The sequence below is a fragment of the Gekko japonicus genome, unplaced genomic scaffold (genome assembly GCF_001447785.1).
Source record: "Gekko japonicus isolate JY-2015 unplaced genomic scaffold, Gekko_japonicus_V1.1 scaffold238, whole genome shotgun sequence".
NCBI lineage: Eukaryota > Metazoa > Chordata > Lepidosauria > Squamata > Gekkonidae > Gekko > Gekko japonicus.
The window spans coordinates 431,334-447,180 of NW_015161411.1; the positions used below are offsets into that span (position 1 = coordinate 431,334).

General features: G+C 53.5%; 1 protein-coding gene across 1 annotated transcript in view; it reads left to right on the top strand.

The window, feature by feature from the left end:
- The window catches only part of CLCN2 (chloride channel, voltage-sensitive 2), a 156,572-nt gene extending 146,606 nt beyond the window's left edge, over positions 1-9,966 (top strand). Inside the window, exons 21-23 of the mRNA XM_015426905.1 lie at positions 881-985; positions 5,869-5,955; positions 8,904-9,966. Of these exons, the coding sequence (XP_015282391.1) occupies positions 881-985; positions 5,869-5,955; positions 8,904-9,098 (387 nt within the window). The 3' untranslated portion in view covers positions 9,099-9,966. The remainder of the gene's footprint in view (positions 1-880; positions 986-5,868; positions 5,956-8,903) is intronic.
- The last annotated feature ends 5,881 nt before the right edge of the window (positions 9,967-15,847 follow it).

A 15,847-nucleotide genomic window follows, 5' to 3' on the forward strand; every position in this document is an offset into this window, starting at 1 on the left:
GGGAGGGCTTCTGGAGTTTTGGCCCCGCTGGTGGACCTCCTGATGGCTACTGGATTTTGGCCACTGTGTGACACAGAGTGTTGGCCTGGATGGGCCACTGGCCTGATCCCACATAGCTCCTCTTCTTTTCTAATGATCAAAAAACACTAGTCCAGAAAACCTCTTGTAATCAGTGGGTGGGATCACGTGGATCCGAGGTTCTGCTTGTGGCTCTTTCCTCTGGCATAAGGGGTCTTTCCCTGGTGGTAGATGGAAGGGGCTGTGGCTCAGTGGTAGAGCATCTGTTTTGCATCCAGACAGTTCCGGTTCAACCCCTGGCCTCTCCAGTTCTCCTGGAGAGCGGCTGCCAGGCTAAGTAGACAATACTGCCCTTGATGGACCAAAGGTCTGATTCAGTAGAAATCAGCTTTGTGTGCTGAGCTACATGCATCAGGGGATCAACACATGAAGGGGCCTTCTAAGAGTCAGACAACAGGTCTGTCAAGACTGGCGTTGTCTGCTCAGGGTGGCAGCAGCTCTCGGGTAAAGGGCCTTTTTACCTGGTACAGCAGCAGTGGTGCCTGATCCTTTTTACTGGAGACGCCGGGGATTGAACTCGGGACCATTTGCATGCCAGATACTCAACTACTGACCCACGGCCTTTCCCACAGAGCTTCTTGAACCAGAGGAAAGAGTCGGTGGAACAAGCCGAATCCAAGCCGAATAATCCATTTCAGTTTCGATTCGGTTAAGACAGGTCATGAAAGCTCAAGGGCTGCCAAGCGCCTGATCCGTTGCTGAAGATACCTGGGGAGCCCACTGCATCCCACCTGGGATCCCCCACTCTGGCCCTCGCCCTCGAGGAGGGCTGTCTATGAAAGGAGCGTCTCTCTGCTTTCAGATCCTGGAGTGGGAGGAGCAGCAGCTGGACCACTTCGTCAACTTCAGCAACAGCAAGATCGACCCGGCCCCTTTTCAGCTGGTGGAGCGCACTTCCTTGCACAAGGTAGGACCGGGGCGGGCCACTTTGGTGTCGTGGTTAGGAGCGCGGACTCTAATCCGGGATAACCGGGTTTGATTCCCCACTCCTCCACTTGCACCTGCTGGTGTGACCTTGGGTCAGTCACAAGTTCTCTCAGAGCTGTCCTTGAAAGGGCAGTTTCTGTCAGAGCTCTCTCAGCCCCACCTACCTCACGGGGTGTCTGTTGTGGGGAGGGGAAGGGAAAGGAGTTTGTAAGCCGCTCTGAGACTCCGGGGCGGGGTATAAATCCAATCTCCTCCTCTTCCTCCTCCTCCTCCTCCTCCTCCTCCTCCTCCTTTGGCCCGGAGAGCCTTGCGCTTCGCAGATCAGCATCTGCTGGGTATCCCCAGCCCAAGGGACATTCACTTATCCTCAACCAGGGCCAAGGCTTCTTATGCCCTGGCCCCGGCCTGGTGGAACACGTTCCCGATCGAGATCAGGACCCTGCAAGACCTACTATGGCTTCGCAGGACCTCCAAAGCGGAGCTGTTCCGCCAGGTCTTCCAGGTGAGGCGGTAGGCGTCCATCAATCGGACTCCCTGCTGCAGTTACTGTAGTTTCTGCTACCGGGAGACTGCTAATGATAAGCAATGCCCCCTCTGAGCTGTGGAGTCTTGTGAACAGAAAATTTTGCTTTGTGAGCTACCGGCATTAAGGTCGTGAGTGAGTGATTTGGCTGCTGCATACATTAGTTTGCTCTGGAGCCCTCTGGAACCCTCTGGAGCGAAGACAAAAATATGTGAGCCGGAGGCTAAAAAACTGTGGGCTAGCTCACACTGCCAATAAGATCTCTGTAGCTCAGCTGCGGCCCAGTTATTCCCAGTCTAGAGCCGAGTTCAGACTGGCAGTTTGCCCCGATATATGCGCGTTTCAGAAACGTTCCACAGCCGGATTAAATGGGCCGTTCACACAGGCACATCTGTCCGACGTTCCCCACCCGTACTCAACCCGTCTTGTAACGCTTCGCTCCCGAGTTTAAAAGATACCTGGTGAAAGTGGTAGCAAACCCTGGAAAGCGCGATTATCCCGCGTCCATCCCGCACCAACGAAGTGTGAACGCCAAAAGCCACATTTTCTTATGCGCTCATACGCATAAGCGCTCGTGCGCATAAGCGCATATCTCCAGATTACAAAAAAAAGAAAGAAAGCCGCGCCTTACAGCCGTGCCTCCGGGCCAACAGTGTGAACGCTCCCTTGCGCCTCCTCCCCGGTATGCTCCCACATCAGTCGCTGCAGTGTGAATGGGAAAACCCGGAACAGTTTGTTCCGGCTCTTTTTTGCCACGACTCCCTCCCGCTTCAAACTGCCCGTCCGAACTCAGCCTAGGATTACAGAATATGTAATTGCTGCCAAGCCCATCTTTTAACTGTTTCAACTGTGTTTATTGCTTAATATTTTATTTTAATTGCTTACTGTTTATAAATTATTGTTGCAACCCACCCTGCGCCCGTTCGCGGGAAAGGCAGGATATCACTCTAAATTAATAAACAGACAGGGCCGAGTACGTCCTGCAGGTCCCCATAAGTGCTGTGAAGGTTGCCAACCTCCAGGTGGCGACTGGAGACCTCCCTCTTAACAAGTGATCTCCAGACGTTAGAGTTCAGCTCCCCTGGGGCAGATGTCAGCTTTGGGGGGTGGACTCTATGGAATTGTACCCTACTGAGGTGCCTCCCTTCCCTAAACCCCGCCTTACCCAAGCTCCACCCTTGGGTTGCCAGCTCTGGGTTGGGAAATATCTGGAAATTTGGGGGGTGGAGCCTGAGGAGGGCGGGATTTGGGGAGGGGAGGGACTTCGATGGGGTACGGCGCCATACAGTCCACCTTCCAAGGTGGCCATGTGCTCCTTGTGCTGTGAAGGTTGCCAACCTCCAGGTGGTGACTGGAGATCTCCCTCTTAACAAGTGATCTCCAGACATTAGAGTTCAGCTCCCCTGGGGCAAATGTCAGCCTTGGAGGATGGACTCTATGGAATTGTACCCTACTGAGGTGCCTCCCTTCCCTAAACCCCGCCTTCCTCGAGCTCCACCCTTGGGTTGCCAGCTCTGGGTTAGGAAATACCTGGAAATTTGGGGGGTGGAGCCTGAGGCGGGATTTGGGGAGGGGAGGGACTTCGATGGGGTACGGCGCCATAGAGTCCACCTTCCAAGGTGGCCATGTTCTCCTGGTGAACCGATCTCTCTCACCTGGAGATCAGTTGTAATAGTGGGAAACCTCCAGCCGCCACCTGGAGGTTGTATCAACGCACAAACACTGTGTATAAATTACGAACAGAAGTAGAAAGAATATATTATCCAAGTCAATTTTAACAATTCAAATACTTCTCAAGTTTGACACACACTCTTATATTTCCTTAAAGACTTAGGATCCAACGATACTTAATACAAAGGACAAATTCCAAATAAAGTCCACTAATCCTTTGTATGAGACGCTTCAGGAGAACAAAAGTTCCACAGGAAAACAGAAGTTCCACATTTGTAGGAGTAGCAGCGTCTCACACAAAGGATTAGTGGACTTTATTTTGGAATTTGTCCTTTGTATTAAGTACTGTTGGATCCTAACTCTTTAAGGAAATATAAGAGTGTGTGTTAAACTTGAGAAGCATTTGAATTGTTAAAATTGACTTGGATAACATATTCTTTGGAGCTGCGGTGGCTCAAGTGGTTAAGACGCTGAACTGCAGGCTGTGGAAGGTCAGTAGTTCAGCAGTTCGAGACCCAAGTGCCGCATGACGGAGTGAGCTCCCGTCTCTAGTTCCAGCTCCTGCCAACCTAGCAGTTCGAAAGCAAGAAATTGCAAGTAGATAAATAGGTACCACTTTGGTGGGAAGGGAACAGCGTTCCGTGCGCCTTGGTGTTTAGTCATGCCGGCCACATGACCACGGAAACGTCTTCGGACAGTGCTGGCTCTTCGGCTTTGAAACAGAGATGAGCACCGCAACCCTAGAGTCGGATTCGACTGGCTTTCGAGCAAGGGAACCTTTACCTTTTTAATATATATTCTTTCTACTTCTGTTCGTAATTTATACAGAGAGGGTGCGGTCAGACGGCGTGCTGGGAGCGGTTTAAATTGTTCCGGCCCTGATACGATTTTTTTTTAACCTGGAGAATTGCGATCACACTCACCACCTTGCTCCGGATTGCTGCGCAGCCACATCGCTCCCCGCCATCCACAGGCGAGAGCGTGCATCGGTGTTGCTTTCTCTCTCTCAGTTTGGGCATGTGCACAGGCGGCCCATCTGTAGAATTAAACTTTTCACGCGTGCGCAGAACAGCGATTTCCACTTCAACCCAACTGCTGTAACACTTCCCTTTGCACGTTTACCCCGAAAATGGCCTCCACGAGATCCCAAACTCGTCTAAACGCTAAAACTAGGCACCGTTCATACATTGTTTTTAATACCCCAGTGGCGGACCTCCGCCTATGCGCACACCGCCAACACTTTAAAAATAATTGGCAGGCGAAAAGCGGGAAGCCTCGGGCAGCTTTCGAGCGGGGAGGGGGCTTAAACCGGAAGTGGCTCGACACCGCAGAAGCGATCAGACATCAGAAAAGTGCGGCTGGAACTGGAGAATCAGGAAAACACCACTTGGGGACCTGGTAACAAAATACTCCGGGTTAAAGTGGTTTTGAGCCAGAAAGCTGGGGACAGGAGGCAGATGTTGACTGTGTGTTCGCGCAGATAAAATCCGTTTCTGAGGCGGGCTCAACGGCCCATCTGAATGCACCCAGAGTGTTTGTGTATTGATACAGCCTCCTCCCGTGAGCTCACCTTTGGATACAACAACCTAGAGGTTGGCAAGCCTACTCTATCCTCTAAGAACATAAGAGATGCCAATGTCCAACACTCTGTATCACACAGTGGCCAGAAATATCAGGAGGTCCACCAATGGGGCCAGGACATTAGAAGCCCTCCCACTGTTGACCCCCCCCCAAGCACCAAGAAGACAGAGCATCACTTGCCCCAGAGCCCCTATCTATACCTTGTGGCTAATAGCCACTGATGGACCTCTGCTCCATATGCCTATCTAATTCCCTTTTGAAGCCGTCCATGCTTGTAGCCGCCACCACTTCCTAATGGCCCACACAAGAAAGAGACCAACACTCTAACCACTATGCTGGCTCTCACAGCTCATGAGGTTGTCCGTACGGGACAGGATCTCCTCCATGGGCGTCGGTTCTTCTCCATGGTACCAGCAAGGGAGGAGCGTGGCTCCCAGACTCATTAATCTATGGATCCCCATGGGTTTTCCTCTGCCAGGCCTGCGGTAACCGGAACAGAACTCCATGCCTTTGATGGTTAGAAACTTCCTTCTGTCCTCCAAACTGAAATTGGTTTTCTAACTTTCTGTAACCTATATTACACAGTAACCCAAATTGTGCGATCCCTCGGATGTATTCCGAGAATGCAACCCTATTCCCCATTCAGATTCAAATCCCGTAATATATTTTAAGGGTTTTTTTGCTCCAGACAGGGGCATTATGATAGTTATTTCTTCTTCTTCTTCTTCTTCAGCAGTGCAGAGCAAATGGGTGGGTGAGGATCAGCCATGATGGGATAAACCCGGGGAGGCCAGTATAGGCGGATTGCCGCAGCCACAAGCCTGGTGGAACATCTCCGTTTTACAGGCCCTGCGGAACTGCACGAAGTCCCGCAGACCCTGGATCTCAGCTGGGAGAGTCTTCCACCAGAGGAAATGATGTCATATTTAGGAGGCCACGTAATTTGGGGGGGGGGCAGGGGTGGTGATGCATCTTTGCCATTGACCCAAAAAGATCTGTGATGTTGCTAGGCGGGGCGGAGGGAAACCTGCATGCCCACAAAGGCCTGGAGTCTTATGCTGATCCTGCCGCTCGCTGGTCTTCCCTAGACTCACACCATCTTCTCGCTCCTGGGGGTGGACCACGCTTACGTCACCAGCATCGGGCGCCTGATCGGCATGGTGTCTCTCAAGGAGGTGAGTGTGCCGCTGCGCCAGAGAGGGCCCCCAGCTCAAAGAGGAGATGGACTGAGAGTCAGTCCAGGTGTCTGGGATCATAGTCGACCTACTTGGTTTGGTTTGGGGCAAGAAAATCGAGTCTGAGACCCTTCTGCCTGCATCCGCCTTTTCTCCCGAGGAGGAGCTTTCCCCTAACCCCACCCGAAACATGAGTCTTTTTGTTGGGCTGGTGGAGAACCATAGCAGAGAGGCTTGGCAGCACATCAGGAAGCCCCCGATTCGAATTTTGCATGTGCTTTTATTGGCAGAGTGGTCGTCGAGGAGTCCAAGGCTGAGCTCCGTGGGTCCCCAGAGCCAATGTGCACAAGTAACCTAACCAAATCGTAGAATCGTAGAGTTGGAAGGGACCTCCAGGGTCTTAAGAACCTAAGAGAAGCCAATGTTGGATCAGGCCAAAGGCCCATCCAGTCCAACACTCTGTGTCACACAGTGGCCACAAATACCAGGTGCCATCAGGAGGTCCACCAGTGGGGCCAGAACTCCAGAACCCTTCCCACTGCTGCCTCCCAAGCACCAAGAATACAGAGCATCACTTGCCCCAGACCGAGAGTTCCAATCTATACCTTGTGGCTAAGAGCCACGGATGGGCCTGTGCTCCAGATGTTTATCCAGTTCCCTCTTGAAGCCGTCCATGCTTGTAGCTGCCACCACCTCCCGTGGCAGTGAATTCCATGTGTTAATCACTCTTTGGGTGAAGAAGGACTTCCTTAGTCATCTAGTCCAACCCCCTGAACAATGCAGGAAATTCACAACTACCTCCCCACACACACACCCAGTCACCCCCTGCTCCATGCCTTTCTTTTAAACCTTTTATTTAAAAATTATATAAAGTTCTGTTTAATATCGTTCAGAACAAATATTTGATCTACAGGCAATGCGACACTCTGAAATCAAGCAGCAGAAAACCCAAGAAAACTAGCTTATCTAACACATTTCAAAGACCTGCGTTAGATTGCAAGAGTCTTGAGTTCGAGAGTCAACAGCCATAGTTTGCGCGTTCTCTACGTTGCTATCTATTGCAATATGAGCATTTCATAGTCCAGGCCTTCAGCCCATGAGAATTCTCCAGGCTCTTAGCTGAATTATAGTTTTTGGGCCAAGCAGCATCAGGTGATAATAATAATAATCATTGTATGGCAGTGGGTGTAGTATAGCCAGGAGATCCTAAGATTGTCTGGCAGCCCGAAGCTAGCTCCTGCCAACCTAGCAGTTCGAAAGCAAGAAATCTCAAGTAGATAAATAGGTACCGCTTCAGTGGGTAGGTAACAGCGTTCCGTGCGCCTTGGCGTCTACTGACGCCGGCCACATGACCATGGAGATGTCTTCGGACAGCGCTGGCCCTTCGACTTGGAAACAGAGATGAGCGCCGCCCCCTAGAGTTGGGTTCGACTGATTTTCGAGCAAGGGAAGGCTTATTTTGGGGGGCTGAGAGAACTGTGACTGACCCAAGGTCACCCAGTTGGCTTCAAGTGGAGGAGTGGGAAATGCCTTCGGACAGCGCTGGCCCTTCGACTTGGAAACAGAGATGAGCGCCGCCCCCTAGAGTTGGGTTCGACTGATTTCCGAGCAAGGGAAACCTTTATTAGGCTTATTTGGGGGGGCTGAGAGAACTGTGACTGACCCAAGGTCACCCAGTTGGCTTCAAGTGGAGGAGTGGGAAATCGAACCGATTTCTCCAGATTAGAGTCTGCCTAATTTGATACCCAGTTAGGACACGTTCTTGCTGGAACCTTCTAGAAAGTTACCTCACCACTCCTGATTCCCCCCCCCTCCCCATCCTGTGGGCCACAGGTTCTCATGGGAAGCGAATCACCACATTTCCAACTCTGGCCTTGAAGATGATAAGGGCTCTGTAGGCAGAGAGACCCAATTAGCAGCACATGCAGGACGGAATGAGCCTATTACTATTCACATTAACCCTTGGGAGGAACCGGGTGCTTTCCCTCACAGTGGTTAGACTTTCAGGCTAGGGTCTGAGAGACCCAGGTTCAAATCGAGGTTTACGAGATGATACATGGGATAGAGCAGGTAGAGAAAGAAGTCCTTTTCTCCCTTTCTCACAATACAAGAACTCGTGGGCACTCCATGAAATTGCTGAGCAGTCGGGTTAGAACGGATAAAAGGAAGTCCTTCTTCACCCAAAGAGGGATTAACACTTGGAATTCACTGCCACAGGAAGTGGTGGCAGCTACAAGCATGGACGGCTTCAAGATAAGCATATGGAGCAGAGGTCCATCCGTGGCTGTTAGCCACAAGGTATAGATAGGTGGCTCAAGTGGTTAAGACGCTGAACTGCAGGCTGTGGAAGGTCGGCAGTTCAGCAGTTCGAGGCCCGGGTGCCACAAGACGGAGTGAGCTCCCGTCTCTAGTTCCGGCTCCTGCCAACCTAGCAGTTCAAAAGCAAGAAATTGCAAGTAGATAAATAGGGACCACTTCGGTGGGAAGGTCACAGCGTTCCGTGCGCCTTGGTGTTTAGTCATGCCGGCCACATGACCACGGAAACGTCTTCGGACAGCACTGGCTCTTCGGCTTTGAAACAGAGAGGAGCACCGCAACCCTAGAGTCGGACTCAACTAGCTTTCGAGCAAGGGAACCTTTACCTTTACCTTATAGATAGGAACTCTCAGTCTGGGGCAAGGGATGCTCTGTATTCTTGGAGCTGGGGGGGAGGGGCAACAGTGGGAGGGCTTCTAATGTCCTGGCCCCACTGCTGGACCCCCTGAGGGCACCTGGTATTTTTGGCCACTGTGTGACACAGAGTGTGGGACTGGATGGGCCCTTGGCCTGATCCAGCATGGGCTTCTCTCTTGTGTTCTTATCCCCACTCTGCGTACACACGCATCTCTTATGTGTAGCGGTCCATTGGGTGGTCCATTCCCACAATTCCTTTTCCTCTTCCCCTCCAGCTGCGGAAAGCCATAGAGGGCTCGGTCACCGCCAAAGGTGCGAAGGTACGGCCCCCGCTGGCCAGTTTCCGGGAGAGCACGACCAGCAGCAGCGAGACGGAGACCACGGAGGTCCACCAGCTGTGGAACCGGCAGCACCGGCACTCCATCCCCCGCGAGTCCAGCCCTTCCGAGAGCGACGACAAATGCCAATGACGGCAGAAGGTCCGCCACAGGCCGCCCCCGTGGACGTGACGCGGCGGCTGCGGCGTAGCGGTCGCCCTTCCAGCCAGAGCCTCGAGGCAGGGCCTCGCTAGGCCGGCCCCACCCCAAGGACCGTCACGATGGTCTAGGCGCGAGGATTGACCTCCGCCTAGAAATCCAAGCATCCCGGGGGGGCTTAAGGGGCAGCCGCTGAAGCCTGGCCTGGTTCTGGAGGATGGGACAACCTGAAAGAACTCCTGCTCACGGCTGAGAGAGAACCTCGACCCTCTCGAACCCGCTTCCCGGAACGACACGAGCCCTGGGCTCCTCCTCGATCCGGCCGCTGCCTCTGAGCCTCTCCCCCCTCCCGTTCCTCGATCTCCAGAACAGCTCCGGGTTTGTGCCTACCCAGGGCCGGTTCCAGGTTTGGTGGGGGGAGTCCGTGGGCAGAGAGTGTCCAGGGCTCCCCTCTCCTCTGACCACCACTCGGACCCCGCTCGTGCCTCCCTTCTAGCCCACCCACATCCCCACCTGCTTTGTCTCTTCCCTCTCTCCACCGGTTTGTGAGCCTTCCTACTGGCCGTTCCCCAACAGCACCAGGGGGTGTATGCAGATGGAAATGCCACCGTTGTGCCTCCCAAGAGTGCCGCCATTGCCCATCACCTGCAGATCCTGCCCTGGCACCACATGGTTGGAGGGGAGTCAACCCCTGAGAGTGTGTGTCGTGGCAGTGTGCTGACGCCGGCCCCGTGCGTACCCCGACGACAGCTGCCACCACCCATCTCTCAGCTTACCTTTCCAATAACCTCCCTCTGTCTTGGGCCCAGTCTGCATCTAGCATTTGCTCCGTTGTTTTACCAAACCCACGCTGGAACAGAAATCCCCCTCTGCATGGCATGCCTCTTTCGCTTTGATGGGTTGTCGGATTCTATGGCAGTGTCCGGACTGCGTGCCGCTTTCACTTCCTGAGAGATTTCCCACAAGCGCTGCTCCGCGCTCACTCCTCCCTTTTGCCCTGATGGTACGTGTCAATTTCACACAAGCTGCTGCGCGGCCGCATTTTGCCCCGCAGGTTCGTGCGATTTTCCCCGCGTCTACTCAATCCTCAAAAAACAGGATTGAGTAGACGCGGGGGAAATCGCACGAAGCTGCGGGGCAAAATGCGGTCGCGGCAGCAGCTTGTGTGAAATTGACACGTACCATCCGGGCCAAAGAGAAGAGTGAGTGCGGAGCAGCGCTTGTGGGAAATCACCCCCTTTGATCTCTCCGTTTCATGGTAGCCGTCTGCATAGATTTATGGCCGTTTTTATGGCCATTCAGGGGTGACTCTGCAGTCAGGACGGCGCTAGCCCCCGGGGTACTTGAATGTGGTTCTGAGCCGCATCTTTTTCTGTTCCAGTGTGGGTTTGGTGAAACAGCGGAGCGAATGCTAGATGCAGAATGGGCCTTGTAATGGGAGACCATCGGTTGAGTACAAATGGCCCGGAAAGGGTGGGGAGCGGTAGGGTAGGGTAGGGGGGTCGCCCAGGGTCGTGGCCTCTTGCTTAAGGGGACCTGTTTTGAAGGACCGCCCATTTCCCCCGTCTTCCGCACGGAGGCCGAAGCAAGAGGACACTGGATCTCTGAGCTACTGAGCCCTGGGGAAAGTTCCCCTTTCCCCAAGGACCCTCTCCCCACAGGAGGACTCTTGGCTGCTGCCTTCTGCCACACACCGGTGCCTGTCCCGGATCCTGGAGGAGGGGAAGGAGACGGGGAGGCCGGGACCTGATATGTAAATAAATGAGATTTTTTATATATTAATTTAATAAAATAGAGCTCTAAAACAAGCATGCTGTTGAGTCACTCAGGCCATGTCAGACAACTGGACAAAAGGGTATAACAAGTAGAGTTGGGTTGGGAAATTCCCGAAGAATTTGGGGGGGGGGAATAGAGAGGGCAGGCTTTGGGGAAGGGAGACATTCTTAAAGGTAAAGGTTCCCTTGCTCGAAAGCCAGTCGAGTCCGGCTCTAGGGATGCGGTGCTCATCTCTGTTTCCAAGCCGAAGAGCCAGCGCTGTCCGAAGACGTTTCCGTGGTTATGTGGCCGGCATGACTAAACACCAAGGCGCATGGAACGCCTTCTGGTTTAATGCCATAGAGTCCACCCTCCAAAGCAGCCATTTTCTCCAGGTGAACTGGTCTCTGTGGTCTGGAGATCAGTTGGAATGCCAGGAGGTCTCCAGGCCCCACCTGGAGGGTGGCAAGAAGAAGAAGAAGAAGAGATTGGATTTATACCCCGCCCTTCACTACCCGAAGGAGTCTCAGAGCTGCTTACAGTCTCCATTCCCTTCCCCTCCCCACAACAGGTAGGTTGGGCTGAGAGAGCTCCTTCGAGAACTTTTTCAAGTACAGCTCTGAGAGAACTTGTGACTGACCCAAGGTCCCGCCAGCAGCTGCACGTGGAGGCGTGGGGAATCAAACCCGGTTCCCCCAGCTTAGAATCGGTGCTCCTAACCACTACACCGACCCTAGACAGGAGCACAAGTAGGACTGATAGCCAGAGATCTGAATCTCATGTTCCCGTTTGGGACTGGCCCTCTTTAGCCCGGCAGGAATCTAGCGGCGGAAGTTTTAATAACCATTGCTCAGCACTGTCCCCTCTTGGCTCCAGGTGAGAGCACCTGTGTGTATCACTTGACGTGCATCGAAAAGATCTGGCGTTTTTATCAACAGTTCCAGCGATGTGAGTAGCGAGCTCCCAGGCGCCGGTTTCTCGTTGCGAGCCCAACCTACCTGTTGTGGGGAGGGGAAGGGAATGGAGACTGTAAGCAGCTCTGAGAGCCTCTCGCAACGAGAAACCGGCGCCCTCTCGGCTTCTGGCTCAGCCAGCTGGTTGCCGCTGCTGTGTGGCACTCTGTCTTAATAGCGGTCATCGATCAGGCGGTGTGATGAAGTGGGCAATGGGGAAAACCCACACACGTGGAGAACCTCGCAAAGGAGGAGACACCTGCTTCCACGTGAAGGACATCTGCCCGTCTCGCTGTTGTTTTTCGCTCCGGCAGAATTCCTCCTGTGGCGGGCGGCTCCTCGCTCCTCTGTGGCCCGTTTGCCACCTCCTTCGCCCAAATTCAGCGGCAGTGGCCGCTTCCCCCAACAGATCTTTGTTAGGCCTGGCCAGATGCTGATGCTCCCCCCCCCCCGCCCTCGTTCCTCGGGCCTCCTCCGTTCTTTCGGCCGACATGGAAGGTGAATCCCTCCCTCGGGCTGAAGCTGCGCACGGGACAGTCTGCCCGGCTGTCTCTGGCATGACCTCATCGTTAACCTGCCCGGAGCCGCAGTCTGCCAACCGGCTGGCATCTCTGACCCCACTTGCCTTGGGGGCCCGCTGTCCTGACTGGCTGCAGCTGGTTCCGTCCCTCCCACGCCGCACCTGCTGTGCGGGGTTTGGCTCAACCCGGAGAAGAACTTTGCGGTGACTTTGCCAGTTAACGAGCAGTGAGTGGCAGGAGAGGGAGAGGCAGCTGGACAGAGGTTCCTGAAGGTTAACGGGGCGAGCATCGCATGGCGCATTCCATGCGTGCTGGCTGCAGCCGCGCACGCGCTAGCAGAAAGGAAAGGGGGACTGTTTGCAAGTGAAGGAGAAGAAGAGATTGGATTTATACCCTCAGAGTGGCTGACAATCCCCTTCCCTTCCCCCTCCCTGCAACAGACACCCTGTGAGGTAGGTGGGGCTGAGAGAGGTCTCGAGGACTGCCCTTGAGAGAACGGCTCGGAGAGAACTTGTGACTGACCCAAAGTCGCACCAGCAGTTGCATGTGCAGAAGTGGGGAATCAAACCTGGTTCTCCCAGATTAGAGTCCGCACCCCTAACCACTACACCTAACTGGGCGGGATTGGGGAGTCTCGGAGCTGCCCCATGGGTCACCGAGGGAAATCAAACAGTTGGATTCGAGTCCCATAGCCCCGTAGAGACCAACAAGAGTTTCAGGGTGTCAGCTTGCGAGAACCAAAGCTCCCTTCGTCAGACATCTGGAATCAAAGGGGCAAAGAATCAAATCAGGAAGTCTTGGGGGGCTTTCGGCCTGCCAGGAAGTTGGGCCTGGAGTACGGTTGCCAACCTCCAGGTTAAACCTGCAAACAGGCCCTTAGGCAGGAGTTTGTGGCTTGTGGGGCAAAAATTGGGCTGGTGGGGCTGCCATTATTTTTATGTCAGCTCCGATCCACCCCCAAACCCGACTACCGGCAGCCACCCCTCTCCCTCCCCTCCTGCAAGATTTAAAGGGCCTTTCAGCTGATCGGCAGGGAGCCGGTGGCCCGCCAATCAGCTGGTGGGCCCTTTCAATCTTGCAGCGGGGAGGGAGAGGGGTGCACACCACCACCCCTCTTCTCCAAAGCATTTAAAGGATCCCTTTAAATGCTTTTGAGAAGAAGCGAGGGGGCCTTGCATGCCCCCCTGATTCTTCTCAAAATATTTTTAAAAAATCTCGTGGGGCTGGCCCTTTAAGGAAGGGGGCAGCGCCCCCAATAGCCCCACTTAGCTACAGGCCAGCCTGCAGATTTCCTGGAGTTAGACCTGATCCCCAGGCTACAGAGATCAGTTCCCCTGGAGAAAATGGCTGCTTTGGAGGGGGAACTCTATTGGCATGGTGATCCATGTATATTAGAATAGCCACCGGTGGTCTTTAAAGGGGCGCGGGCAACACCAGGTGAAACTGCCACCGTTAGAGGTGGGTCTTGGTTAAATTGACAGCCCCTCCCCACGTTCCATTTACGGAAGTTCGTTGGAAACAGGCACTCTGCGCATGTTCAGATACACAGTGCATTCCATCCCATTTAAAAAAACAGAACCGATGCAGTGGAATTCTCACTGCGTTAGATCAATTTAGTTGTGTGTTCTCCGGCCAGCTTTTGGATCGTTCAGGATGCCTGCCACCGTGACCTCTCCGCCGGTCACCTTCCAGGACACTGTGGCTTTGAAACACGGATAGCTTGTTTAATCCAAGCAAAGGGCATCCTTTTCTCTGAATCGCCCATTCAGTATCCTGTTGGCTCGTTTGCAATACGAGACTCTTTAAAACTGAGATTTTGGAATGAAATTCGCCGCACTTCTTTGGCACAATATGCTTTCCCACTGGTTCGGCTACTGTGGGTCTAGCCCATCACGAATTTCTCGAATCCTTTTGAAAAGATCCATCTATGCAAGATTGCAGTTAACAACCCGGTCTTTGCCCCTGTGTGTATTATGGGTGGGGAATAAGGTTGCCAGGTGTCGCCTGGCCACTGGCTGAGCATGGGAGGTAGAGTTACCAGTCTGGTGTAGTGGTTAGGAACATGGACTCCAATCTGGGAGAACCAGGTTTGATTCCCCACTCCTCTACATGCAGCAGCTGGTGTGACCTTGGGTCAGTCATATGTTCTCTCAAAGCTGTTCTCTCAAGGGCAGTTCTGGAAATAGCTCTCTCAGCCCCGCTCTCTCAGCCCCGGAGAGCCAGTTTGGTGTAGTGATTAAGTGTGCGGACTCCAATCTGGGAGAACCGGGTTTGATTCCCCACTCCTCCACTTGCACCTGGCAGGATGACCTTCGGCGAGCCGTAGTTCTGATAAGAGCTGTTCTTGAAAAAAAGAGCAGTTTCTGTCAAGAGCTCTCTCAGCCCCACCTACCTCACAGGGTGTCTGTTGTGGGGAGGGGAGGGGAGGGGAAAGGAGATTGTAAGGCGCTCTGAGACTCCTTTGGGCAGAGAAGGGAGGGGTATAAATACAATCTCTTCATCATCCAGGTTGGGAAAATCCTAGACATTTGGGGGCGGAGCCTGGGGAGGACAGGGACCTCAGTGGGGCACAAGGCCACAGAGTCCACCCTCCAAAGCAGCCATTTCCTCCAGGGGGACCAACCTCTGTGGTCTGAAGGTGAGCTGTAATTCCAGGGGATCCCCAGGTCCCTCCTGGAGGTTGGCATCCCTAGTGGGGAAGCACTGAAGTGGGGAAATGGGCTGTCGGTGTCTCCCAGGAACAGTGAGAATCCGGGGCAGGGCCATTCCTGATGGAGCAGACCACAGAGTGGGCCGGTCTCCTCCAAAATGTGAGTATTCCTGTCCCTGGAATGGGAGGAGGGACACAGCCGATGCTCCCTCTAAGCTGTGGAGTCTCGTGAGCAAAAATTCTGCTTTGTGAGCTCCTGGCATGGAAGTTGTCGGCGAGCGATTGGGCGGCTGCATCAGTTAGTTTGCTCTGGAGCCCTCCCTTCCTGAGCTAAGGCGAAAAATGTCTGAGCCGGAGGCTGAGAAACCGTGAGCTAGCTCGCACTCCGTCAGCTTAGAGGGAACACTGGACACAGCTCAAGCGTATTCTTCGTATTCAGAGGGACCCAGATTTAACCTCCGGAGTTTTCCCAAGCCAGCCCTGCTATTTTAAAACCTTTTTCTCTCCCACTCTGGATGCTTGCTTTTTTTATTCCCCAAAGGTTTAAAAAACCCAGTTTTTCCCCCCTTGAAGCCAAATTCCGTGCTAGTTTCATGCTGCCCAGAGAATACTATGGTACATGGAACAGGCCTAGGTGTGTTTTTTTGTTCGGGTTTTGGGGGGTTTTTTTGTTCCTTCGTTTGTTTTAAAACAGGATTGTGGGAAGCCGAGATCACATCCCCAAACCCAGATTTTACACCCTGTTCTTCTCTTCCCCAGTTTTGGGGCTCTCGTTTTTCTTTCCCGGCTTCCTCTTTGCTGAGTCAGCCGCAGGAGAGAAGCCTGGATTCCTGTGGACAGGAAGGGGGAAGAGAGGGGGAAAGA